Source organism: Sander lucioperca, chromosome 12, assembly GCF_008315115.2.
Source record: "Sander lucioperca isolate FBNREF2018 chromosome 12, SLUC_FBN_1.2, whole genome shotgun sequence".
NCBI classification, from domain to species: Eukaryota; Metazoa; Chordata; class Actinopteri; order Perciformes; family Percidae; genus Sander; species Sander lucioperca.
In genome coordinates, this window is record NC_050184.1 from 3,842,419 (window position 1) to 3,869,689 (window position 27,271).

The 27,271-nt window shown below is 41.0% G+C and overlaps 2 protein-coding genes across 3 annotated transcripts; both read right to left on the minus strand.

The window, feature by feature from the left end:
• Positions 1 to 469: 469 nt before the first annotated feature.
• On the minus strand, positions 470 to 9,118 carry LOC116037200. The gene is made up of 5 exons (XM_031280979.2): positions 8,938 to 9,118; positions 3,240 to 3,365; positions 2,954 to 3,094; positions 2,002 to 2,125; positions 470 to 1,292 (listed from the first exon to the last, which is right to left on the minus strand). Exons 1-5 carry the CDS (start codon positions 9,103 to 9,105, stop codon positions 1,075 to 1,077), a joined length of 777 nt encoding a protein of 258 aa, XP_031136839.1. The 5' UTR covers positions 9,106 to 9,118; the 3' UTR covers positions 470 to 1,074.
• A 3,386-nt stretch (positions 9,119 to 12,504) lies between these two features.
• Positions 12,505 to 26,573, minus strand: tcea2 (transcription elongation factor A (SII), 2). 2 transcript variants are annotated; one of them, XM_031312125.2, is made up of 9 exons: positions 26,310 to 26,573; positions 22,771 to 22,833; positions 20,097 to 20,202; positions 18,447 to 18,546; positions 18,081 to 18,241; positions 15,219 to 15,275; positions 13,631 to 13,785; positions 12,836 to 12,982; positions 12,505 to 12,757 (listed from the first exon to the last, which is right to left on the minus strand). In XM_031312125.2, the coding sequence occupies exons 1-9, from the start codon at positions 26,376 to 26,378 to the stop codon at positions 12,665 to 12,667; spliced, it is 951 nt and encodes a 316-aa protein (XP_031167985.2). In that variant the 5' UTR covers positions 26,379 to 26,573; the 3' UTR covers positions 12,505 to 12,664. The 2 variants fall into 2 exon arrangements, with proteins under 2 accessions (XP_031167985.2, XP_031167975.2); XM_031312115.2 differs by having other exon boundaries at positions 18,081 to 18,244.
• Between the last annotated feature and the right edge of the window lie 698 nt (positions 26,574 to 27,271).

Here is a 27,271-nt window from a genome sequence, read left to right on the forward strand (position 1 = left end):
TTATTGGAATTAGAGTTTAATAGATACCTTTCAGCAACAACATTAAAACCAACCTGCCATATATTATTTCGGTCCCCCTTGTGCTGCCAAAACAGCCCTGACACAGGCATGGATTCAGGACCTTTGAGGTGGAACTGGAATGTGGTCCTTTGGGTCTTGTTTGTTGCTGGGTTATTTTCAACATTCATGGAGTGTTGACTTAATAGTATGAAATGTATTTTTTTACTTGTGCTTTGCATGCTATTTGTAAATAAGACATTTTAATAAAGAACTGATTTATTGCTTTAAAGAAATTCCTGTATTTTTTAAACCTTGTCCCTGTAACGGTGGTGAAAACATTTTTGGAATTGGCCCAATATTGAGTGAGAAGGCCATTTCAAATGGCTACATAAACCAGGGCAATTGTGCTACATAAAGAATAGCACCATAAAAATGCTTGTTTAACACCTTTAATGTTCCCATTCTGGGAAGTCTTGTGTAAATTTATCAAATGTAGCAGTACAGTTGTATTTACAACACATCACTGTAAAGGGGTAACAAATTTAGACAAATCGGCTTTACAAAACCAACATTGTTAGGTGTACACACTGTCATTTAGAACATTACTGTAAAAGGGCAACAGTAATATTGGAGAAGCTGGTATCTACCTAAACATCTGAATGTATTAAACATGTACTAGCTGTATAAACTGTTCAATAATTACAACTAAATGTCTATGGAAGTCTGAGCTTAATGAACTAGAGAGGCCAAGAAAGCTGCCACAGCTCTCAAAGAGATGATCTTTATATGATCCAAGCTCATTGCATTGCAGAGGACATCACAAAAGTACACTAGCAGCTAGATTAAGAATATGAAAATCACTAAAGAACTAGTGCAAATTAAAAAAACACAGGCTAAAGACAACCACCAAACCAACTCCAAAGTATTTATTGACAGGTGAAGGTGGTGCCTGACAATCAAGTAGAATAATCAAACTTTATAACGTTAATGGTGCATAAATTAGCAGGAATTGCTCTTTTAAGTGATTCCATTTCAAAAGAGGGGCTGAGTGCAAGAAGTTGATGACATTTGCACCTACACAAGTCCAAAGCCAGAACTTACGGAACTGAGGGCCATTATCAAGTCCTGGTGAAAAATCTTGTAGGTCTGGTAGTGGCTGGGGAGTTTCAACTTGAAGAAGCAGGTGAGAGCCACTGGATAAGTTGAGCTTACAACCTCAACATTGAGTTTTGTTGTTGGCAGTTCCCACCCCACCCAAAACTTCATCAGGTCACGCAGAACATCTGATGACGCTATGGAAGAGAAAATTGTACTTGTGACCCCTCAAAACTTTACATTGGAGTAGATCTTTCAAAAAACATGAAGTAACGATTCTCTCATAAGATTCTAATCTGTTCAACAAATCCAGTTATGGCACTCTTAGATACTCAAGTAAAGATAACACATCAGCAATGCTTGCTGTTTAGACAGGCTTTAAAACAGATGACAAATAATAATGTGCTACACTTGAAAATATCACAGTGCTGAACTTAAACAGTACAAACTTTACAAAAGTAAAATCCCTGTAGTCTCTTTTCCTCTCCTAGTTTAGAACGTCAAAAGGATGACTTTAAATGCTGCTGTAAATACTGTGGAATGTAAACAAAGTATGACGTTTAATTTACCAATTGTATGTGCATTTGTGTTTCATTTCATCTCAGTGTGAGCTGGGCTTTACTGTTTCTGTCAAACATTCACATGTATGTCTTCTCCTTTCCCTGTGCTGTTGTAAAGCACCCAGCAGAGGACAGAAAGGAGGAGGGAGAGAAACATGACCATTTGACAAGAAAACAGTAAACCAGCTCACACTGAGATGAAATGAAACACAAATGCACATAAAACGTGGTCAATATGAAGAACCACTTTATTATTGTAGCAACTGGGATTGTTATGAGGAAACAATTATGTGTGAATTAAGATGAGAATGAAAAATAAGGAAATAAAGACCATTTACAGTATTACCTTCCTCTATGAATTTTCTCAAAAATCCAGTGACAAGACTGATTTTCTCCAATGGAACAGTGTCGTCCTCATCCTCGTCGCTGTCAAAGTCGGGTTGTGGCCAGGTAATGCTCTGGGCCACTGTCTACAAGGGATCAAATATAAACATATTTCATTTCAGGATTGAAACGTTTATTAAATGTTGCAAAGTGATCTCAAAATTGTAGTGATCTTTTTATGAATGAACAATCTATTTCTGTCACATAAGTAACACAACTTTAACATATGACTAAAATAAACCATTCATTTTAGATGTACACACCCCTGTGACACCAAACAACACTACACACAGTCTTTGCAAAAATAAAATCATAACCCCCCCCCAAACAGGGAGTCTTGAAGTCGTTGTGGCGTTCACAATACCTGACTGATCGGTGACAGGGGGTCACACACTACACGAGCTGACAGCAGCTGTGTCACCCGACGCAGGTCTCCAAACCACATTTTGTCAAGAAAACACATGTGAAATGTGAAACGGGAAATGATGCAAACCTACGCACAAAACAGCTGTTGTTTGTTATTATAAAGATAGCAATTATAAAGACAAATAATCTGGGTGAAAGAATGGATTAGCACACGCAGGTAGCAGGGATTGTCTAAGCTACAGAGAGCTGGAGGTGAGTAAAAAGTGTTTTGCAGTGAAAAAGTAGCTGCCTACTCAGCCAGCTGCCTGCTCTCATTGGCTGGATGTGGATGTGGATGTCGAGTCGGCCAACTTCTCCAGATATTTCTCATGCTAGATATCTGGCTGGCGTCGGCGATGTGTCGGGGCGCCGATTTGATGAGTCGTTGAGTAGTTCACACATAAAGACTGGCGACCGCCGATCAATCACTGATTTACTCCCGATCACAGCCTGACGGTCGCCGAGCGGCAAATCGGGCTAAAAATCATGTAGTGTGAACTAGGCTTTACCTGTGGGTTAAGCTCCTCACTTGACTCCCTTGGGAAAATTAAGGGGTGGACATCTGGCCTATCTGAAAGAAGTGGCCAGATTCCTGTTTGTTTAAGGCCTTTCCGTATTTGTTTAATTGGCTGTTTAACACGGTGAAGTACCTGCAGACAGAATTGACAGGACAGAAGGTAACATTTACACAGAGGCACTATTTTATAGGAAAGAGACCGTAGGCACAGATGTAACAGGAGTTACACGGCCAACCTCCAATATAAATACTAACAAGGTAATTTATAAAATAATTACTGCATGTGAAAGCAGTTCCTGGAACAGCCAGACACGATTGGTGGAGGTTGGAAATGGAAGATCCCAGGACAGGCAAAGATCAGTCACTTTGGTGTTTTCTTCTGCAGTAAGTTCAGCATTCTTCAGCTAAAGCAGGTACACATTCACAAAAGGTAAAAGAATTTAATAATTACATGAAAACGTGAACGTCACCGGAAGTTAACGCAGTGTGAGCGTGTGGAGGGGAGACAAGACAGACGGAGGAAAACAGTGTTATTTCAAGATAAATGTTGTACTATTTGCTTAGTTTTTTGTTTCTTTCTTAGCCCCCTGGTAGCCTTTAGTCTCTAGAAAGAGCCAGCATCTACGCAAATCTACGTACCCTTGCGTGGAGAACCGCACTTTTTCTACGAGTAGTAGCTAGCAAAACATTAGCTTCAACGCCAGCCCTATGACTACCTCCACACCTGGCGAGTCCCCACCTCCCCACAGGATTTCCTCGTTGCTTGAAAATGCAAACAAAGACATTGCTGACCTTAGGGAAGAAGTTCGTCGGCTCTCCGAGGACTTAAAAACCAAAGATGCCTTGTTAATCTCCTACCTGGACGTTGCTCAAAATCAGTCGCTCCAAATCACAACTCTATCGGCGGCACTCCAGGATACTGTAGTTTGGGACCCATCCGCCTGTCCACACCCATCTTCTAGTTCGACACCGACCACCAGGCCATCCTGGACCGAAGTGATTTGTGGCCGAAAGAGAGCCTCGGGTAGGGCTCCATCGCCTCCTGCCCTCAGCCTCTCCAGTCGCTTTGATGCCCTGTCGAAGCTGAATGTTCCCCCGGTAACCTGCGGTCGTCAACGGGGAGTACCGCTGCCTCGCGGCGAAAACTTCTGAGGGATGCGGTAGTCAGACGGTCCGGTGGCCTCCCTTGCCTGAACCAGCCAAATGACAACGTTCCTCAAAAACAATCTTCCCCACCGAATGGTAAGCAATATTCCTCTTCTTTTCCTTGTCCATCTGAAACCGATTTTGGCTGTTCTGTTCCTGCCACCGGCCATTCACGCCCCCCCACTCCTCGTCCGCTCTTCCCCCCAACCACAATAATTATTGGTGACTCCATCACCCGGGATATACGGTTTTTTAATGCTGTCACACACTGCTTTCCTGGAGCCAAAGTTGCAGACATCCTGGCTAAAGCTGTGGACCTGATACCTTCACTCCCAACCTCTATTAACCGCATCGTGGTCCATTGTGGACATAACGACATGTCCTATCAGCAGAGTGAGCGCACAAAGAAAGACTTTGGCACCCTCATTGAAGCTTTAAAAAGCACTGGGAAGTCGATTTTTATTTCGGGCCCACTTCCATCTCGAGGCCGCGGAGTATGCCTTTTTAGTAGACTACTCACCCTCAACACCTGGCTCCAGCATGCATGCAACATCCACAAGATAGGTTTTATTGACAATTTTAATCTGTTTTGGGAACGTGGCTCCCTGTTCAGCAGGGACGGGATTCATCCCAGTAGACACGGCAGCCAGATGCTATGCGAGAATTTGCGACACGCCGTGCAGACCCTAACCTGGGTGCAGACCCAGACCTTAGATTGACTGTTTGCACCCTGTAAACACACGCACAAGCGCACCTCCCAGTCACACTCTCCCATAAGCTCTCACTGCTTTACAAATAACTCTGCTAACCCACCGACCAGTTATATCATTCCAGCAAGAATCAATAATATCAGTAATCAAAGGTACAGCGCTACACGCTCTTCTGTGCACCAACGAGGTGCTATACTTAACAACCTAATTAATATTAAAACAACCACTACAACGATAGAACAGAATAGGAGAATCAAACGTGGACTGTTAAATATTAGATCTATGTCTTCTAAAGCACTATTGGTAAACGATTTGATATCAGATAATCAAATTGATTTATTCTGTCTTAGTGAAACCTGGCTGGGCCATGAAGAGTATGTCAGTCTAAATGAAGCCACTCCTCCCAGTCATAACAATACTCAAATTCCCAGAGGCTCAGGCCGAGGAGGGGGAGTTGCAGCCATATTTGACTCAAGCCTGTTAATTACTCCTAAACCTAAACTAAATTATAACTCTTTTGAAAGTCTCGTTCTTAATCTTCAGCATCCAACATGGAAAACAGTACAGCCAATTATATTTGTTGTTGTCTACCGAGCACCAGGTCCATATTCTGAATTTCTATCAGAATTCTCAGACTTTTTATCATGTTTAGTCCTAAAATCAGACAAAGTACTTATTGTAGGTGATTTTAATATCCATGTGGACGTTGACAGTAATAGCCTTAGTACTGCTTTCAACTCACTACTAGATTCAATTGGTTTCAGTCAGAGTGTGCACGAGGCCACGCACTGTTTTAACCACACCCTCGACCTTGTGCTGGCATATGGCATCAAAATTGAAGATTTAATAGTATTTCCACAGAATTCTTTATTATCAGACCACTTTTTAATAACTTTCAAATTCCTACTACCAGACTATACGAAATTAAATAAAAGCTTCTACACTAGATGCCTATCTGACAATACTATAGCTAAATTTAAGGAAGAAATTCCAACAGCATTTAACTCAATGTCATGCCTTAATATAAGAGGACCTTTATGTTAATTTTAGTCCCTCCCAAATTGATAATTTCGTAGACGGTGCTACGGCCTGCCTACGGACTACTTTAGACTCTGTTGCTCCTCTCAAAAAGCAGACGATGAAGCAAAGGAAACTAGCACCTTGGTATAACTCCCAAACTCGCAAATTAAAACAAATTTCACGAAAACTTGAAATTAAATGGCGTTCCACCAAATTGGAACAGTCTGAAAACCTATAGGAAGACCCTAAGAAAGGCCAGATCAAACTATTACTCATCATTAATAGAAGAAAATAAGAACAACCCAAGGTTTCTTTTCAGCACTGTAGCCAGGCTGACAGATAGCCACAGCTCTATTGAGCCATCTATTCCTATAGCTCTGAGTAGTGACGACTTCATGAGTTTCTTTAACGATAAAATTATAACAATTAGGGATGGAATTCATCACTCTTTGCCCTCAACTTCTAACGGCTCATCTTTGAATGCAGGAGTGCTAGAAAGAACGTCAGGACCTGACATATACTTAGACTGCTTTTATCCTATAAACCCTCAACAATTAATGCTAAAGGTCTCCTCAACTAAGCCATCTACCTGTCTCTTAGACCCCATCCCAACGAGGCTACTTAAAGAAGTGTTACCCGTGGCTAACACTTCATTACTACATATGATCAACATGTCTTTATTAACAGGTTATGTACCGCAGTCATTTAAAGTAGCTGTGATAAAACCTCTTCTGAAAAAACCCACCCTCGATCCTGAGGTCCTAGCCAACTATAGACCTATATCTAACCTTCCCTTTCTCTCCAAGATCCTTGAGAAAGTAGTCGCTAATCAGTTATGTCACTTTCTACATAGGAATAGTCTATTTGAGGACTTCCAGTCAGGATTTAGAAAGCATCATAGCACAGAGACGGCACTGGTGAAAATCACTAACAACCTTCTAATGGCTGCTGACAAAGGACTTGTCTCCATACTTGTCTTATTAGATCTTAGTGCTGCTTTCGATACTATTGACCATACCATCCTCTTACAGAGACTGGAACATTTAGTCGGCATTAAAGGAATCGCACTAAGCTGGTTTAAGTCCTACTTCTCTGATCGCAATTTGTCAATATCAACGGTAAATCCTCCAATTACGATAGAGTTAGCCATGGCGTTCCTCAAGGCTCAGTGCTTGGACCAATTCTTTTCTCCTTGTATATGCTTCCTCTAGGCAATATTATTAGGAAACACTCAATTAATTTTCACTGCTATGCAGATGATACCCAATTATATCTGTCAATTAAGCCAGACGAAAGCGGTCAGTTAGCTAAACTTCATATGTGCATTAAAGATATAAAATCCTGGATGACCTACAATTTTCTGATGTTAAACTCAAACAAAACTGAAGTGATTGTGTTGGGCTCCAAACACCTCCGAACTTCATTATCTAAAGATATAGCTACCCTGGATGGCACTGCCCTGGCCTCCAGCACTACTGTCAGAAATCTAGGAGTTATTTTTGATCAGGATCTAACCTTCAATGCCCACCTAAAACAAACCTCAAGAACAGCCTTTTTTCATCTTCGTAACATTGCCAAAATTAGAAATATCCTGTCGCAAAACGATGCTGAAAAACTAGTCCATGCATTCGTTACTTCTAGGCTGGACTACTGTAATTCCTTACTATTAGGATGCTCAAATAAGTTCCTTAGGACTCTCCAGCTGATCCAGCAGAATGCTGCAGCACGTGTTCTGACAAGAACTAAGAAAAGAGATCATATTTCTCCTGTATTAGCTTCTCTGCATTGGCTTCCTGTAAAATCCAGGATTGAATTTAAAATCCTTCTCCTGACTTACAAAGCTCTAAACGGTCAAGCACCTACATATCTTGGAGAGCCCTTAGTACCTTATTGTCCCACTAGAGCACTACGCTCCCAGAATTCAGAGTTTCTCGTGGTTCCTAGAGTCTCTAAAAGTAGAAAGGGAGCCAGAGCCTTCAGCTATCAAGCTCCTCTCCTGTGGAACCAGCTCCCAGTCTGGGTTCGGGGGGCAGACACCGTCACCATATTTAAGAATAAACTGAAAACACTCCTCTTTGATAAAGCTTATAATTAGGGAGTGAATAGAGTAGAGTAGAGGGAGGCAGGCTGTTACAGCCCGGTCCGGTTGGGGAGAGTTCTAGCCCGACAAGGCACCTCTCTTTAACCTGTCTCTCTTAGTTATGCTATTATAGTTCTAGACTACGGGGGAAGTTCCTTCCTTCCTGTGACACAATGAGCTGCTCTCTCCTCTCTCTTTCCATTTGTTTCCATTTGTGTGCATCCGTGCAACCAGAAATGCTTGTTACTAACCTATCTCTGGGGAGTTTACTCCCCGGAGTCCTTGTATTTCTTTTCCTGCCCAGAATATTCCCTTGGATTCGGGTGGCACCACCGTCTTGGTTGGAGCTGTCAGTGGGGTCCAACGCTCTGCAATGCCCTCCAGTGTCCGGTGATACCCTACAGTGTTCAGCTGCGCCCTGCCAAGCGTCTGCATCTTGCTACGCCCAACCACACTGTGCTGTGCCATGCTACATCCTTACAATGCCCTCAGTGCCCTGTTATGACATGAACTACTACAACTACCACTTGTAGTCACTGTTCCACTATCCCTGTGACTTTTACTGCCACTGTTCATCACTCCCCCAACCGGCACCGTCATCACTACCAAGAGCCTGGGTCTGTCCCAGGTTTCTTCCTAAAAAAGGGAGTTTTTCCTCGCCACTGTCACATTAGCCATTAACAATGATTGCTCTTGGGGGAATTACTGGAATTGTTGGGTTTTCGTAAATCATAGAGTGTGGTCTAGACCTACTCTATCTGTAAAGTGTCTCGAGATAACTCTTGTTATGATTTGATACTATAAATAAATTGAAATTGAAATTGAAATTGAAAAGTTGTCACCAGGCAATCCACAAAAAGGCAAAAGGTACAATAAAAATAACTAACATTTGGAGTAAATAACAGACACCAAAAGCTTTGGAAATCACAATTACAAAATGTCTCGGCACAGACACGTGTGTGACATGAACAAAAATGTAGTAATTTGTACAAATGTGCAAGGTGTAACCAAGTTACTCACCAAACCAATTGTTTCACGATGGTCGATATCAGGACAGTCCTCCAGTGTCAGAGCTGATGCTGCAGTGTCGATGCTCTCACCAGTCAATAGGGTCACCACAGGCAAACTGAGTCCAGAGAAGCTGAACCCACCATGCAGGAAAGAATGACCGATCATACCACCTGCCATCTCAAATAGGTTGCTTTCCTGCAGAGGGAACCCAATGTTCTTTTTCCCCCTCAAAAAGGGTTGTAGGAGCAGCAGAGCCTTAATAAAAAAAAAAAAAAAAAGGTCCAGAAACATTGAGCATTATGTTTAAAAACATGCTAGATCACAGTTAGACCCAAATCTGTCTTTGGAGGTTCATTTAGATTAAGTTAGAACATATCATTTATTTAAAGCAGAGTTTACATGTCAATACTATTCCCTCATTTGATGACATTAGTGTCCAATGAATAGGCTACAAAAAGTACTGCAATTAAAAAAGTTTTAACATGAAAACATAGATGACACACACACTCATATATACAAACCTAAATTTATTCTGAAGCCAGTTTTCAATTTCTGCATGGCCATTGACAAAACATGCCTGTTGACACCATCACCCACTGCTGCAGCTCCTTGGGGGAAAATAATATTTGAGATGAAAAGGACAATCGACCAGATTATGTCAAGTAAACAGAGCATGGCTATTGTGCTAAAATTTTGAGTTTCTACAACAATAAATACAGGGGGGTTAAGGGACATTGTAGTATATGACCATTCTATAACTTTCTATAAACTTTGCTTAAAGGTTTGTTATAAGGGAGTCCTATGAACTTTACTCTACACTTACTGAGAACATCTGGAAATTGTTAACATGAGTAGGGGTCCCCCCAAGACAGAAGAGACCTTTTTTGGAGTTGTGCCAGATAACAGGCATCGATTGGCCAGTTCATATACTCACACATACACCCTCCCACTTTAGGTCATACAATGCATAGGATATATATGTTGCTCACACAAAGGAAAGTCGGAGCGACAGAATTTGAAGATTGGGTTGGTCGTCTCTCCAGATATCCATGGGTCTGTAAATTGATGCTGAATCTTTGCTTGTAATAAACCTTTTTATAATCAAGATCAGTGTCGGCGGATTCCTCTTCATACAGCATCACAGCATTACTATTTAAGACACCACAATTTTGGCGACGAGGATGGGATCGGTTGCATCTCCCAGGTCATCGTTTCATCATGGGCACTCAGGGACTGACTCCCGCTTCATTGGTCGACTATGAGGTGAGCTTTCTCACTATTTGGGCGCTGGTCAGTTCATGTGTGGCTCTGTGTGTGCGATGAGGGATTGCACCGTGTCGAATCTGTGTGTATTTTGTGTAGTGATTGCTGTGTGATGAGGATCTGTTTTAAATTATTTGTGTTAAAATCAAGCAGATAAAAATCATAAAAACAAAACACCTGAGAAAATATATAAATAAATATATATATATATATATAAAAAAAACAAGTGTGTGCAGCGTGCCTGTTGTTTAGTTTCCGGTCTAGCTAGACGCCGTTAAAATGGGTTTGCATTAACACCGTTAACGCGTTTAACTGACAGCACTACTAGTAACGTAGAAAAACTACAACACCACACCGGACTAGCTAGACTGGAAACTCAACAACAGGCACGCCGCACACACTTGTTTTGGGCTTGCGAGCCGGCCAAAAAGTAGTAGGCTAACGTTACGTTTTGAGTGGATAGTGAACGCGAGACGCCAAAATGGATGCCAATAAGATTCTGAATGGAAACTTTTACTTTTAAAAAATGGTTCCATTGACAAGACCAAAGTGATCTGTGTGTTTTGTCGTCGTGATCTGAGCTATCATCGCAGCACGTCCAGTCTGAAATACCACTTGATGACCAAGCACACAGATGATGTGAATTCTCCGCCCCCTTGTCAAAGCCAGGCGACAAAAGCACAAAGCAAGCCGATCCACTTTTCCATGTTGATAAGAGCATTAAAATGAGAAAAAATAAATAAATAAATAAATGGACAAAAATAAATCAAGGGACATTTAGAATAGATAAAAATGTGCGATTAATTGCGAGTTAACTATGACATTAATGCGATTAAAATATTTTAATCGTTAGCAGCACACACACACACACAGAGTTGTGTTCAAAATAATAGCAGTCCAACATCACTAACCTCATAAATCAAATGTTTTGGTAGAAGTGATATTTCTACATGGCAAATAATTTACTAGTAAGTGTAGTAAGTAATTGAAAGGGGCATGTTCAAAATAATAGCAGTGTTGTGTTCAGTTAGTGAGGTGATTGATTCTGTGAAGAAACAGGTGTCAATTATGGCCCATATTTAAGGTAGTAAGGAAGCAAATGTTGTGCATGCTGGTTATAGTGCATTTCACACTGAAATACTCAAGCAAAATGGGTCGTTCCAGACATTGCTCTGAGGAACAGCGGACTTTGATTAAAAAGTTGACTGGAGAGGGGAATCATATAAAGAAGTGCAGAAAATTATAGGCTGCTCAGCCAAAATGATTTCAAATGCCTTGAAATGGCATCCAAAGCCTGAACGAGTTGGGAAATAACGGTCTACTACCATTCGAATGGATTGAAGAATAGCCAAAATGGCAAAGGCTCAACCAATGATCAGCTCCAGGAAAATCAAAGAAGACTTAAAGTTGCCTGTGAGTACTGTTACAATCAGAAGAAGGCTATGTGAAGCAAAGCTATCAGCTAGAAGCCCCCGCAAAGTCTCATTGCTGAAAAAAAGACTAGGACTGTACTGAATAGGTTGAAATTTGTGAAAATGTTTCTCATACTGTGGTGTTGGGCCTATTTATCACATACCAGGGATCATGGATCAGTTTCTGCAGTGTTCCCAATGCATTGATATTATGGAATTAAAAGCTATTCTAAGGATTTTGAGCATTATTCACTTTTTTTAAACACACTGCTATTATTCTGAACATACATACATACATACATACATGTTATATGTTTTATTATGTTCTAAGAGCTGTATACTACTTTCCCTGTATGGATGTGATTTCTATCTTTGTTGTTAAACTCTAAACATGAACAAACACAAACAATGAATGTCATAGAACTTTCTTTTATCATCTGCTTTGATAGTCATAACGGAAAAAGAACATAAATAAACTACTTTAAAAGTCGATTTTCGATTTTTTTCTAAAGTACTTGATATAGGATCGGTGCATAAACTCCAGTACTTGCCAATACTGCTACCAGCATTTTAGGCGGTATCGGAGGCTTTTCCGATACTGGTATCGGTACATTTCTAATTTCAAAGTGATCATTACAGTTTTAAAATCAATACCAAAAATGACGGGCAGCCAGTGTAAGTTGGCTTGCATGGGTTAGAATTAGTGTTAATATTTCGTCAACATGAAAAAGTGTTTTTAGATAAGAAAAGCTCACATATTGGAATTTAACTGTTATACCTTTATTGTTTGTTTTTTAATTTTCACATATTTCTGTAGGTTTTAATTATTTTAATACACTTTAATTATACAAGTGTTATTTTGTATGTCTCATTTTCCATAAGGTGGTGGTGGGAGGACGGGTGCATATTCATTCATGTGAGAATATACACCCAGAGCATCTGTGTACTTCACTATATGCATTTGTTTTTTTGCTCACATATTCTTTAATATTTTTGTCTATATGTTTAGCCTTGAATCAAACATTTAGCCGTTTGTAATTACTATTTCGTACTTCTGTTTATTAGATGTATTGTTTCTTTACCTTCCATCGGTTGCCGCAGCTGTTACACAACACAAAGGTGGTCATAGGCTCATCAGCGCTGCGGATCTGCACCTAGAACACACACAGGGCAGCGTTTTCATTACAACTGTGTCCAAACTCAGTTCTGTGTGTGTGTTTGTGTGTTCATACCTGTGTGTATGAGCAGCTCTTTCCGTGACACTTGTTGCAGATGAACATATCCGTCTCAGTTCCACCGACCTTCGACAGCTGATGCTCTCTGATCGACTCTTTAGTCAGAGTCTCTCTCATCTGCTTCAACTCTGCGCTCGCCATCTCCTACACACACACACACGCGCGCGCGCACGCACACATGCACTGTTTTAGTTAGGGCTGCAACTAACGTGTTTTTTTTCATAGTCTGTTAATCTGTCCATTATTTTCTAAAATGTCAGAAAATGGTGAAAAATGTTGATCAGCCAAAAATGACATCAAATGTCTCAAAGATATTCAGTTTACTGTCACAGAGGAGTGAAGAACCTAGAAAATATTCCCATTTAAGGAGCTGGAATCAGATCATTTTTACTCTTTTCATAAAAAAAAATGACTCAAACCGAATAATCCATTATCAAAATAGTTGGTGATTAATTTAATAGTTGACAACTAGTTGATTAATCGATTATTCTTTGCAGCTCTAGTATAAGCCATCATTGATGCAGTACCTTCCCTTGCCCTTCACACTAAACTAGCTTTAACGCTAAGGCGTACTTGAAAAGGTGAGCCAGGGCACGGATTACTTGGACTCTGGTCTGCTACCTACTAAGTGTGATTTCGGAGCGATCACACTAGTCAAACAAACCGGACTTTGGGGTAAAATGTGCTCGGGCACGGTTTAACTGGGCCAAGTGTGAGTATACCCTTAGTCTAACCCAAACCCTAATGCTCAAACAGCCCTGTGAGAGGCGAGGAGGAGACTAAATGTCTGACCTCGGCGGTCATCGAGGCGATGCGTTGGGCCGAGATGCTTCCACATAGGACGTTACGCCGCAGGTCGGGATTCTTCTGATCCTTAAGGTTGGAGATTCGGCTTCGTAGACGAGTTTTATATTTAATATCTGTTGACTTAAACTCCTGGAAGATCTGTGGGCACGAAGAGCAGTCAAGGACTAAAACAGCACAGTATGTATCAAAAAAATATATATATATACACTGTATAATATAAAATATATATAGAACACTGATAACTGGCTTAATGAAATCCGGGAATTGAGAGAATTAAAATGTTCAACTGTGTGACCATTTTGGAGGATGCAGTTTGTGGTGCTGTTGAACTGTATTGCATTACACAGTAAGGTTCGACTTAATTTCGGTCGATTTCGATTTAAAATCTTTGCAACGTAAGAAAGCTTTTTTGCACATCTCTTTTGTTGGGCAGGTGCATAGGATATGATCAAAAGTAGCAGATCAAAAGCTTTTTTTTTTTACCTGATGAAGGTCTGAGACCAAAACGTTGTATTTTTCTAAATAAATTATTGCTTGGTCAGTGTGCGGGACTCTTCTCTAAGATTTAAAATCTTTAAAATCGAAATCGACCGAAATTAAGTTACAATCTTGAATTTCAAATTTAAAAATGGAATCGTCGATACTGCCACGCCCCCATGTCATGTCCGGTCGGCTTGCCAAACGAAAAAAAAACACGTGTTGAAGTGCTGCGAGTCAGTCAACCTCCAATAACTTCAGATGCTACAACCAGTCGAAAGATAGCATGGCAACTGCAGATGCAGGAGAGCCATCGACAGAACTTGAGCCCCCTCCTCTTTCACTGAAGTCGCTGTGGTGGAAGTATTTTGGATTTCCAGTGAGTTATGTTGACAACGTTCGCATTGTTGACAAAAAAAAAAAACACAGTTTGCAAGCTCTGCTCTGTGTGTGTACCATATTCTGTGTGTTTACCATTGCACATTAGCCTAGCAGCTAGCAGAGATTCCTTCTGTTTATAGCTTAATCCCAACAAAACCGCACGGTTGAATTTCAGCCTGCATGAACGTTTTGTAGCCTAAACAGAGCAGCTTACAGTATATTGGTTATATTAGAGAGAGCAACAAGTTAGGGGACTGCCGAGTCTTCCGCTCTGCTCTCTGACTACTCAGCCGCTGTGAGGCGAAGCGTCTGCCCTCGGCATTGTCGGCAAACTTTTTTTTTTAACTTTGATAAATTGTTAAGTTTCCAATTGACAGAAGATAGGTTATTGTTACATTATGTTGTTAATAAATGTCTTAAATTTGACAATGTAGTGTGGTACATTGCAAACAAAGGTCAGATATATTGCATAAAAGTCTAGTCTAAAAATAAATAATGTAAAAATCGAGAATTGAATCGTGACACCCCTATTACACAGAGAGATGTTTCAGTTCCTTAGCCTGTCCTCACTGATGTAAATGGGGGGGGACAAAATGTTGAGGAGAGTGAGTCACACAGCTCAAGTGTTTCTCTCACAAAGTGAAACATACCCTCTCAGTACACTCAGATAAAGATGTGAAACGCTGTTCTCTTTGTAGATGACATGAAAGGATATCCTCTTCAATTTGTGCCGCAAGGTGCTCACAGTCCGCTCCAATGGTCTTGTGGTCATCTGGAAAACACACACACACACACACACACACACACTTTTTCTCTTGTCATTTTAAATTGGTGCATGGTACTGCTCCACCCACTTTTTTGGTACCTTTTCTTTTCTCTTGTCGTTTTCCGCTGCGGATTGTACCCTCTCAGTGTAGGCGGGATTCTTAGCTGATCTCCATAGCAACACCGCGGAAACTGCCATGACATCATTAGTGCTGCCGCGATTAAGTCGACTTAGTCGACCATTAAAATAAGTCAACGGCAATTTTTTTAGTCGACGTCATCATTTTACTATTGACCACCTATTTATTTTTGGTCTCCTGTCTCAAACGGCTCGCTGTAATTCACCTCCACACCAGGCTGTGTGCACCCTGCTGGTTAATCTGCTCTCCTCTTTCTTCCCCCTCCACCCCGCCTTCACTGCTTTGATTTGAAAAATGGCGGAGGCTGGTAAAAGAGTGGTCTGTAACTTCGCCGTACGAGTTGAGCAGAGGCTGCACAGTTTGACCAGCGGGCAGCGGCGCGGCCGCGGCACACCAGGCCGCCGGATGGTGTTGCTAAGAACTTGCAATGTATAACTATTATCAGACTGGCCCTCGCGGCCTCGAAACACTACCGGCCCACCGGGAAAAGTCCCGACTCCGCCTCTGAACGTAAGTATATGATTATTAATGAAACAGCGAGCAAGTCTGTACTGTTTACAATGACTGTCTTTGGATATTAAACAGGCTACTTAGACTTTGGCAGTAATGTTTTAAACCCCGCCATGCACGCAAGTGTAAACGCGAGCAGCTACACACTGCCTGCGTGGTGTGAGCGTGTGTTTCTGTTGTGTGTCAGCTGCGCGGCTGCTGCGTGGATTTTTCTATGTCTTTACACACCAGAAACGTGTCTGACGTGGCGCTGCTGCTGCTAGCCTTGTCTGTACACATGTATGTTTTGTGATTTACTACACTCAAGCAGTAGTATACTTCATGTTAAACATAAATATATTTACTGATTTGATTACAGCAAAGACAACGTCGGCAGTATTGACGGCAAAATAGGCTACAGAATATTTTGTTCTGTATTGACAGGTGCAATATTTGAAAATCAATAATTATTTAGTATTTTTTTAAATTACATTTATATCTGCATTTATGTAATTTGTTTTATTTGGTAACATTTAAGTTATTTATATTGTTTATGGCACAAGTGACATTTTATGTTTTGGCCCTTCAGTTGAGTTCAGAATAAAATGGACGAATAACAAACACTTGATTTTTTTTTTTTATTTGATTTTTTTTTTAATTCGTCGTTAAGATTAGTCGACTAATCGAAAAATTAGTCGAAAGATTAATCGTTAGAAAATTAGCCGTTAGTGGCAGCACTAGACATCATCAACGCCACACTAGTTGATCTTTTCATTGGCAGCGGCGACCAAACAGATTAATGTCTGCACTTGTTCAATTGAACGAGCGTAGTGTACAGCGTAGTTTTGCAGTTTGTGCAGGATGTCCCATGTCGCGCTAGTGACCAATTCGTGGTCTGTCGTTATACTGTCCAAAACTTTTGCAAATGGAAAACCAAAACAGAGTGACTTGAGTCGAGCATGCAGCGGGAAATGCGGCATAAAAGCATCACACGGAATTGTTCAGCAAATGGAACCACTTTTTAAATGAGACAAGTTCTATACTTAGGTGCCATGCTGCCACCGGAGTAAATTCTATTTCCTGAAGAAGGCCGCAGAATACCCTTGAAAGCGCTGCAAAAAAGGTTAGTAAGTGAACCTTGACTTTAAAAAAAACGTGACAAATACTGCCCAAGTTAAAGGAACATGCCGACTTATTGGGACTTTGTCTTATTCCCCGTTTCCCCCAGAGTTAGATAAGTCCATACATACCCTTCTCATCTCCATGTGTGTCGTAACTCTGTTTGGCGCACCCACCGCTAGCCTAGTTTAGCACAGATCCTGGAGGTAACCGGTTCCAACTAGCCTACTGCTAGAAGACGACGTTATTGAGAACTTATTGAGAAATACGTTAGTATAATAATTTACATGTTGTGATTTGTATAGTCACAGTGTGTACAAATAACAAGGTCACATAAGACACAGCCATCTTCTAACCGTATACATACTGGGAACTATTCTCAGAAGGCAAGGCACTGCTACTTGGGCAGAGTGATTAGCGCAACACCTGAAAAGCACCGTTGTTACTCTCTGCTCCTCACCACGGGGCTTCTCAGGTGCTGCGAGCAAATCACTCCGCCTAAGTAGCAGAAGTTGCAGTGCTTCGCCTTCTGAGAATATAGTTCCCAGTATGTATACAGTTAGGAGATGGCTGTGTCTCATGTGACCTTGTTATTTGCACACGCTGTGACTATACAAATTACAACATGTAAATAGGAAAATGTTGGCGTTATTTTGGTGCGCCAGACAGAGTTACGACACGCACGGAGATAAGAAGGGTATGTACGGACTTATCTAACTCTGGGGGATACGGTGAATAAGCTAAAGTCCCAATAAGTCGGCGTGTTCCTTTAAGTTTCAAAGTTAATTCTTGACCTTGGAAAGAACCAACCAACTTTCAAGGTCTATTTAGTAACTGCTATGCAACTTTCTATCAAGTCACATGATATTCATCGGCTCATGAAATCATGGAAATGTAGATTTAAATCAAATCTTTATTTTGTGCTCACGAAGGCCATGTGATATGACTTAAATCTCCAGAACAGCTACTAAATGGACGTTGAGATGAGATGATGCACAGTGAATTACTTAACATTTGTAGGGGGCATTTTTGGATTGTGAAAACACTAAAAAGTATTTCCTCACCATCAGTCTGCAGCGCTGCAACCAGAAGCTCTCGACACTTGTTCCGCACGTTGTCGGTGGTGACGGGGGCCGGGGGGAAGGAGGTGACCCGCGGGGGAAGGGTCGGAGTAGTGGGGGAGGTGGGTGTGGTGGGTGTGGGGGGCGACTCCCCGGACTTCTTGCTGCTGAGTAAGAGGAGAAATGATGGAGAGAGAAGTGTGGTTGGGTGTGGAGTGAGAGAAACAGGACATGACTCAAGTTAAAGGAAAGTTCACTTTAAATCCGACAGAGACAATGAAATGGAAAATATACTTTCACTTTTGTGACTCTGACGTCTCCTCATCCAACCGTAGGTGTAACCAAAAGTGACATCACTGTGCGACAGACCTTTTCTCAGTGCTGCCGGAGTCCTTGGAGGTGGACGATGACCTCACAGGAGAGCCTTCCTTCTTCTTCTCCTTCTCCTCAGACTTCCCCTCTGCACCGTCTGCAGGACGACACGCAAAACAAATTGAGGACACACCTGTGGCATACCTGCACCAAAGCCCACACACATGCACCAACGCTCTGCTTTGTATTCTGTATACACCGTATTGACCCGAATATAAGACAAGTTTGTTTTTTTTGTTGTTTGTTTTTTTTATATATGAATATATCTGGAAAAAGTGAGGTCTTCCTATATTCAGGTTCTAGACTTTTAAAGACCAATGTACATCCACAACAACAGGTGGCAACAAATAGCAGTAGCCTGAATGTGCGCTTCATGAGAGGAGCAGTCAAGCCAAACTCCAAGAGAAAGATGCAGAAACACGGTGAGCGTCCCCAACAAAGCGGCTCCAAAGTAGCAAGTTAGCAAACAAATGAACTAGACATGTTATTTCTTGTTTGTTTTTGTTTACTTCAGACCACACACACACAAAAACAAATATATTCCTAATCACCTACACATAGATGACTATAGACACATATAGCCATTGGTACATACCAAACCGTGTACCCTATTGTGCTTTGCTTTGCTGTGCTAATCCTTCAACACCTCAAGTAAAGTTCTGGATTGAATTGCATCGACTCCTTTGTGTTCTGATCGACACCCCAGTGAGACACCCATCTTAAATACGTACATCATTCCTAATACAGTCATACCATATCTACCAACCCAACACCCATTTAACAAGAAGTGTGGATGGTAACTTTAAGACGATGGTGATAATTGCAGCGATGTTGTCAAACAACCGCCTGAGAGAAAGCGAAGGAAAGCATTCCGTGGTCCCCAAACTGGCCGCTTCCGTAAGATTGACCGGCGGATGTGTAAATATGTGATTGAAAAACCAAAATGAGGGACTCATTTCAAATAAAAACATTTTTTTTTTGTTAAAACAAGATTTGGTCGTTATAAAGTATTTTTCCAAAAGAAGAATTTTGAAAAGGGAGGGGTCGTCCTATTATCGAGGTTGTCTTATATTCGGTCAATTCAGTAATTACCTTTCTCATCCATAGGCCAAAGAATGCTTGACTGCAGGTTCACCTGTATCATGATATCATGTTACTGTATTTAGCATGCCATCATGTCACTGTGTGGGGGGAGTGGTGGAGGGTGTAGCCATTGACAAAACTGATCAACAATATTGTTGAGGAGTCCATTGTTTACATCATTGATCAAGAAAAATGCCAAACGTTCTCTGGTTCCAGCTTCTAAAATGTGAGGATTTGCTACTTTTTAATGTGTGATATCACCGTAAATTGAATCTCTTTGGGATTTGGGCGGTTGGTCTCGCAATTCAAGACATTTGAGAATGTCTTCTTGGACTCTCGGGAACTTGTGATAGACATCATCACTATTTTACCATTTTATAGAACAAACAATTAACATTAATAAAAATAATAATTCAACCCCTAATTCACACACGTGTACGTCTGTACTTGTCATTGACATAATGACCACCAAAATCCTAACCTTGTCCTCACTCTTGTGGGCTAAAACTCTGGGTCCTCACAAAGATAGAAGTACCAGAGCACACATCACACACCCTCCCTTACCCAGCAGTTTCTTCCAGGACTTGATGAGAGCTTTGGCCAGAGTCTGAACTTCTTCCTCTGAACTGTGTTTCCTCACCGCGTTCACCGACATCCCAACTCTGGTGGACTACAGAGATAGATAGATAAGATTAGATAGATAGATAAGATTAGACAGACAGACAAGATTAGACAGACAGACAAGATTAGACAAACAGAGAGAGAGAGAGAGAGAGAGAGAGAGAGAGAGAGAGAGAGAGAGAGAGAGAGAGAGAGAGAGAAGCCCAGTTTTTTTTTTTAAGAAATCAGTAAATACATCCTTAGTGTTTGTTTTGACGAATTTGGTCAAAGTTGTAATTACCAAAAAAGAAAAAATGAAAGTTATTCTTCTGCCGCGATACTACCCCCCACAGTAGTGTTCTCCAGTAGCGTTCATTTTAGGTTCCAACTGAGGGGGGGCCCCCCTATAGCTGTTATAGCCCCTTCTGTGATTTGAGTACTCTCTACACTAATCCATGACTCTGTCTGGACTCCACAGGTTAGCTACTCTGAGTTCTGAGAATACAGGACAATTGCTGTGAAAGAGAGACAGCTGATGCTAATTCTTTCCTGAATGCTGGATGAACACAGCACTGAGCATGTGCGAGCTGCCGGTGACTCAGCAGGTGCTGAAATAAAAATGAAGCTAAAGTAATTGAGTCAACGAAGTCCTTGAGAATATCCTGCACAGACTCATACTTCTCCAGTAGAAATCATTACTAACGTGACTTACTTTCTCAGAGTAAGATACAAACTCAATAGCTCAATGGGTCCTCCCATGTGTAAAGGGACAGATGTCTTAATGGTAACCAGAATTATGTGGGCTTGCTCAAAAAGGTTGTATGAACATCTGTAGGCTATAGAGAGGTATATACGTTCTCGTCGCGTTTTTTTTCTGTCCCCCGCCACGTGCCATGCCACACCGGGAGCGTCTCAGAAGCGTACTGTCCGACTCACTGAAAGGCTCTCTACAAGTACACAATCATGTGTTTATTAGCTAGTATCAACATTCCACTCTAATCACTCTTGCAGTTAAACTCCATGAATTCTCTTTTCTGCCGTTGTCCTTCTAAAAAGGATCTGTGGTGTTGTACAACGTTAATATCTTGTGTTTTTCCACCTCCAAGACAAATCTCTCGTCGTCCATCGTGCTGTAGAGAAGACATATACGATATTGTAAGAGGTCTTTTGGTAAATTGTTCTCGCACGCTTCTGGGACGCTCTGCATGATGGAGTAACAAGCAGTGTCTCCAATGGCCCCAATTTCTGGCAGAGGCAGCACTGGAACGCAGCACAGATGCGCCTGGTGGAATTTGGCCGAAGCACGATTCAACAAATATGTCCAAAATGGTTTCATCCTCCTTTGAAACATGGACAATTATTCACAATAGCTGCAGAATCATTTTAGTTTGGATTTTCTTTCACAAAAAATGTGGTGAATTCAAAATTCAGTTTGACTTTAACCAGTTATCTTTCCGTAGACTGCACAAGCTCTGTAGGGGAAAGTTAGGCATCTACCCTGTTAAAAAACCAGGTGTCGTAATGTAGACAATTCAGAGACTCTAAGTGCTGTTGCACAGAAGAGTGCATGCAGCTGCATGCCTTGTGCAATACATTCTGTTTTCACAGACATGTAGACACAAGGATACACAAACATGGAAGGTAGAAAATGAAACCGGAACAAAGCTGATCCTGTAGACAGATGTATAACTCGATGTGAACTAGTATCTGGTGTATTAAACAATTTCGATGTTTATATTGTTACAGTCCTACCTAAAGAGTAACTTAATACCAGTCTGACAAGATGATGTTTCACTGTATGCGCTGTTGCACCTGTAACCCCACACAGCAGGGATGTCACACTGTATGGATACAGCCTGGAGTACACTTCTACATCACCGCAGCCAGAGGAGGAATTAACCCATTACACCTGTTAGAGAGGAGACACACCAAGCCGATAATCGGCCGTTGGACCGTCTGGCGAGGTCGGTGACTCGAGTCTGTTCGGTGTGTCCCATGCCGTCATCCGGAGGAGCTGTCGGCCTTCATTTCGGCCGACCCGACATGTTCAGTCGGGAGACAGGGCAGCCGGGACTCACCCGTAAATGGCGAGAGGATGAGCCTCTAAAAATCTGACGAAAATCTTTTAAACGGACCTTTGTCAATCTGAAACGAAGACAGATTCAGCAACTGCATGGCCTATTTCTCGCTTAAAATTTTCAGAAACACGTTTTGGTGAATTATTTTAGTACAATATGAGATCGTATTCTGAACACGCCGCCATGACAGTCTGGCTGTGAATTTCTGGAGGAAAAAGAACCACGTGACGCGTTCGTCTAATCAGCTGCCGGTTTTCATTTTCATGACTGATCAGTCCGACTGGCTTTTCTGCCGACGGTCGGCCGTCTTTTTGGTGTGTCACCACCTTTAAGTTGCTATTTTTTAACAATTCTGGAAAATTCTTTAGCATTTAAGAAAGCCTGTTTAAACCAATGTCTAAGGAACCTGCACTTTACATTGGAATCTTGACATGCCAGGCGTGGTGGATGTCCAAGCCTCACTTTAACAGACTGTGTAGTGCAGTGATAACTAATCTTGTGTCTGACTGTAGGAGCACTTAGCGGTGGCGGTAACATGGCGGAGCGGTGGAGGTAATTACCTGCAGGGTCTCCAGAGACATCTTGATGTTCTTTAGTTCCCTCAAAAGGTCGAGAGCTCCATCCTGTAGACAGAACAATAAATGGAAACTATCACATCGAGGTTGACTCCCCACATTTAGGATGGAGGAGGAGGAATCTGGCAATAATAGTAATGTGCGTCTGTTGAACAGGAATGACAATGCATCTGTCTCCGCCAAATTTGTGTCCATTAAATGGAGTTTTCAAAGTGACAGATTTGCTTCAGTGGGCATCAGTCATTTAACCAATAAAGTCAAGGTGGCTTTTTGCATTTCACATGAAGATTTATGGTTTCTTCCCAAGACGGCCACCTACAGCTGAGCAGCTGTCACCCAGATGCCCTGAGACAATTGTTCAATGTATACTTAAGGTTACCACGACAATGATGGAACCACAAGAATGAATTTTAGTGAGTGGAGCTTTCTCTGGGTGGAGTTCTTGCTCACTGTTAAGACTGGACATTCTCATTAATATATCACTTAGTGAGGACAAAGAAGTGTCCATACCACAGACTGTAAAAAAAAAAAAAAAAAAGAGTGGAAGTGCCTTAACCCTGCATTCTAACTAATTTCCAGCAGGGGGCGACTCCACTGGCTCCAAAAACAAGTCTGTTTCTATAGAGGTCTATGAGAAAATGAGCCTAATTCTCACTTGATTTATTACCTCAGTCATCTTCACATATTCTCCACAGAGATATTTGAACTTCACGTACTACCTGGTGACCTCTAGTCACTTGTAATAATTACAGAGGTCTGTGATCTTAATCCCGTGCGGATCGGACCTGTCTGTAATTTGTCGAGTAAAAATACCCCCGCAAATGACCTGCCATATTTTGCCGAACAACGAGGTCCTGTGATAATATAATTCCCGTGCAAATCAACATGTCTGTGATTTGGCGGGGTCGTCTATAATTTTTTTCCAGGTTTATGTTTCCTGTGCGCCTTTTTATCCCTCTCGCGAAGACGGATATGGGGGCCAAAGGGGGCTGCGGCGTTCCAGACACAATTTTTAGCCCGTAAGTTACGACTTCCAAGTCACGACACGACTTGGTAGCGTTCCAGGCAAAGTCACGACAAGCTAGCGGCTACCTAACATTGACGTTAGCTAGCGCTAGCTGATACTAGCAATTTCTAGTCGGCGACATAGTTTGGCCTTCATTTTAATAAACATAACCTGTAGTAGTACACAATCGTATGTGTATTATTTTGATTACAATTACTTTACGTTGCCTATTTATGTCTATTTATTTCTATTTCTCACCGTTAATCACCAGCGTCTGTACAGCATCAACAGGGGTCGCCATTGTTGTTTATGTGTGTGTGACGTTAAAAACTGTAACTGGGAGTACAACGATCTGGTACGAGTTCACGGGTGGTAAGTTAGGGTTTGAATGCCGTTCCAGGGCACTTTCATGGGTAGAAGGTTGTGAAAACATGAGTTACAGGTTGCCTGGAACACGCCATAAGACCTGCATGATTTTGTGACATCCCAACTACATGTACAGTGGCACTCATAAGTTTATGAACCCATGCTAAAGTTGACTAAAAAGAGGAATAAAAAAACAATCTTTTGGAAATTGATCTTAATGCCTTAATTTAAAAAAAAAAAAGGAAAAATCCAACCTTAAAATAATTAAAATAGCCCCACATCATCACATACCCTTCATCATACCTAGAGATTGGCATGGGGTACTTTCCATAAAATCATCTCTCAATGCAAATCAAACCAGCTATTAGGTTAACTGAAATAAAACCATGCCAATCTCTAGGTGTGGTGAAGGGTATGTGATGATGTGGGGCTATTTTAATTCCAAAAGGCCAAGAGAACTTTATCAGGATGCATAGTATCCTGGATCCATGAAATAACTGGCCTTTAAAAATACAAATCTGCCTGCCTCTATGGGAATTTAACATAGGGGTGTACTTACTTATGCCCCCTGTATTTTAAGAACATTTATTTATGGTACATTATTCATTCACAAAGAAAATGTGTGTCCTTTAAGATTGGATTTTTCCTCTTTTTTTTTTAATTAAGGCATTAACATCAATTTCCAAAAGATGATTTTTTATTCCTCTTTTTAGTCGACTTTAGCATGGGTTCATAAACTTATGAGTGCCACTGTAGTTTGGAGCCAAACACGGTTCAACATGCAACTAACACAAGCGTGATGAAGACACTTGAAGCCTCCTGTACTGAGAATGTATTCATCAGGGAGACATCTTTTGTCCAATGGCTAAAATTATAATTATAATTCAAAGCAGACGTTTGATGTCGTCAAACATGCCTAGAAGTGACCTTTAAATTATTTAAGTTTTTTAATGTTACCATCTAACAACCTTGCTGGTAATTATTTAATTCAACATAGATGAAGGCTAAATTTATCCGCTTATGAACGGAACTGCCCCAAGCTTTTCTAGTGTTATAAGATACATTTTTAAAATAAAAAAAATCTGTATATGTTCTCTTTTGATTTATTACTCAATCTGCTTTCTCCAGTATAATAAATAGTACAGACTCTAAAGAACCTTCCTGGGCACATGTTGAAGTATCATGCTCCACTGACCAGATGCTAGTATATGTGAAAACTACACTTACAAGTAAATAAAATAAAATAAAATAGCCTATAGAGGTATGACATTCTTTTTAGCTGACTCTGTTTTAGTAGTAGTCAGTGGTGGAATGTTAGTAAGTACATTTACTCCAGTACTGTACTTAAATACAAATATTGAAGTACTAGTACTTCACTTGAGTCTTTTCTTTTCATGCCACTTTCTACTCCGCTACATTTCAGAGAGAAATATTGTACTTTTTACTCCACTACATTCATCTGACAGCTTTAGTTACTAGTTACTTTACAAATTAAAATGTCTGCACACAAAACACATGTAGTTTATAAAACACAATGTTTTATTATAAATTAAACCACCTATCAATCTAAGGGCCTACAAGTCCAGCTGGAATGATTAGACCATTAAACACACAACTGTTTGGATCCTTTCCAGTTTAGAAAATGGGAGAATTTTTCAGCGTACTTTTACCTTTAATACTTTAAGTACATTTTCCTGATGATTCTCACATACCTTTAAGTAACATTTCCAATGCAGGACTTTTACTTGTAATAGTGTATTTTTACAGTGTGGTATTAGTACTTGTACTTAAGTAAAGGATCTGAATACTTCTTCCACTGCTGCTAGTAGTTAATAGGCTACACTCTGCAGTGAGTTGACAAGATAATTGATTCAAGGTGTGTGGGATTTAATTGGCTGCTTTTTGACCAATAGCTGCAGTGATTTATTGCCAAACTTGTCTCTCACACACAGACACCAGCAAAACCAGAAGCAGCCGCCTGGTTATGTGTGACATTATGAGCATAATGTAGAAATGCTCGTCCACAGAGCCCAGTTGAAACCCACCGTGCGTGTTTCCAGAATGTTCCCTCTCTCAGCAGTTAAAGGTAGAGCCCATCACCTGATCGCGTGCTTTGTGCGGATGCAGCAACTGAGCGTGTTTTTGCACTCACCGTGTTCTTCTTGTGCACCATTTTATCCAGCTTTTTCGCGATGCGCTCCACTTCCTGGTTTTTAGCCATGTTCGAGCGGATTTCTCTCCGTCAGTTGTCCGCCTGTGCTGCGGTGGAAACCCCCATGGATGGAAGAAAACCTCTCGCGCCCGGTCTCTTCTCTTTCTGCTTCTCTTTACGCAGACCGTCTGCCCTGTCTCCGTCTCTCCCAGCTGCTGCCTGCCTCTCGTTTGTTGTTGTGTCACTGTGGGACGCTGGGAGTTGTAGTTTTTCTTTTTACAAATTCGGCCAAAACTTTTTTAACCCTTGTCTTGTCTTCCCCGTCGACCATGAACTTGTCCTTTTGGGTCTTTTTTTAAACGTCTTTGTCACTTTTTTCAAAAGAAATTTAATTCATGCTCAACAAACCTAATTTAAATGGCATACCTAATTTTTTGAGTTTGCAAGAAGTATATGTCAAAGTTTAGTCATGATGCTGTTTACCATCTAAACCGATTTTTGAAATGCTATGGAATTGAATAAAACTCAAAAATCAATGGAAGTAGTCATTCATCAAAACAGAGTTTGGGGGTCCTCCGCCAAAAAAAGTTTTCAATTTGAATCCCATTTCCTGCATTTCTACATACATTTAGGGACTACAGTGATACATCCGGGAAATAATTAAGTTGATCATAATGATAAATTCTCCAAGAAAGATAGTAAACTTACATTCTTTATTGTTTAAAATAGGGGCCAATCACTGGGACCAATTTGAATGTGTGTGTTGAAAAGTGGAAATTAGGCCCTAGCATTCATTAATAATGAATTATTAAAAGAGGGCTGGGCAATAAATCACTGAGTGTTAGATTAGACTCATATACATCACAATACTGCACCACGTACAACTTGCACAAACATTGGTTATACTTACATCTTTATAAATACTATTTAAGTAGGTTGTACAGTTTTATTCGCCACTTGGA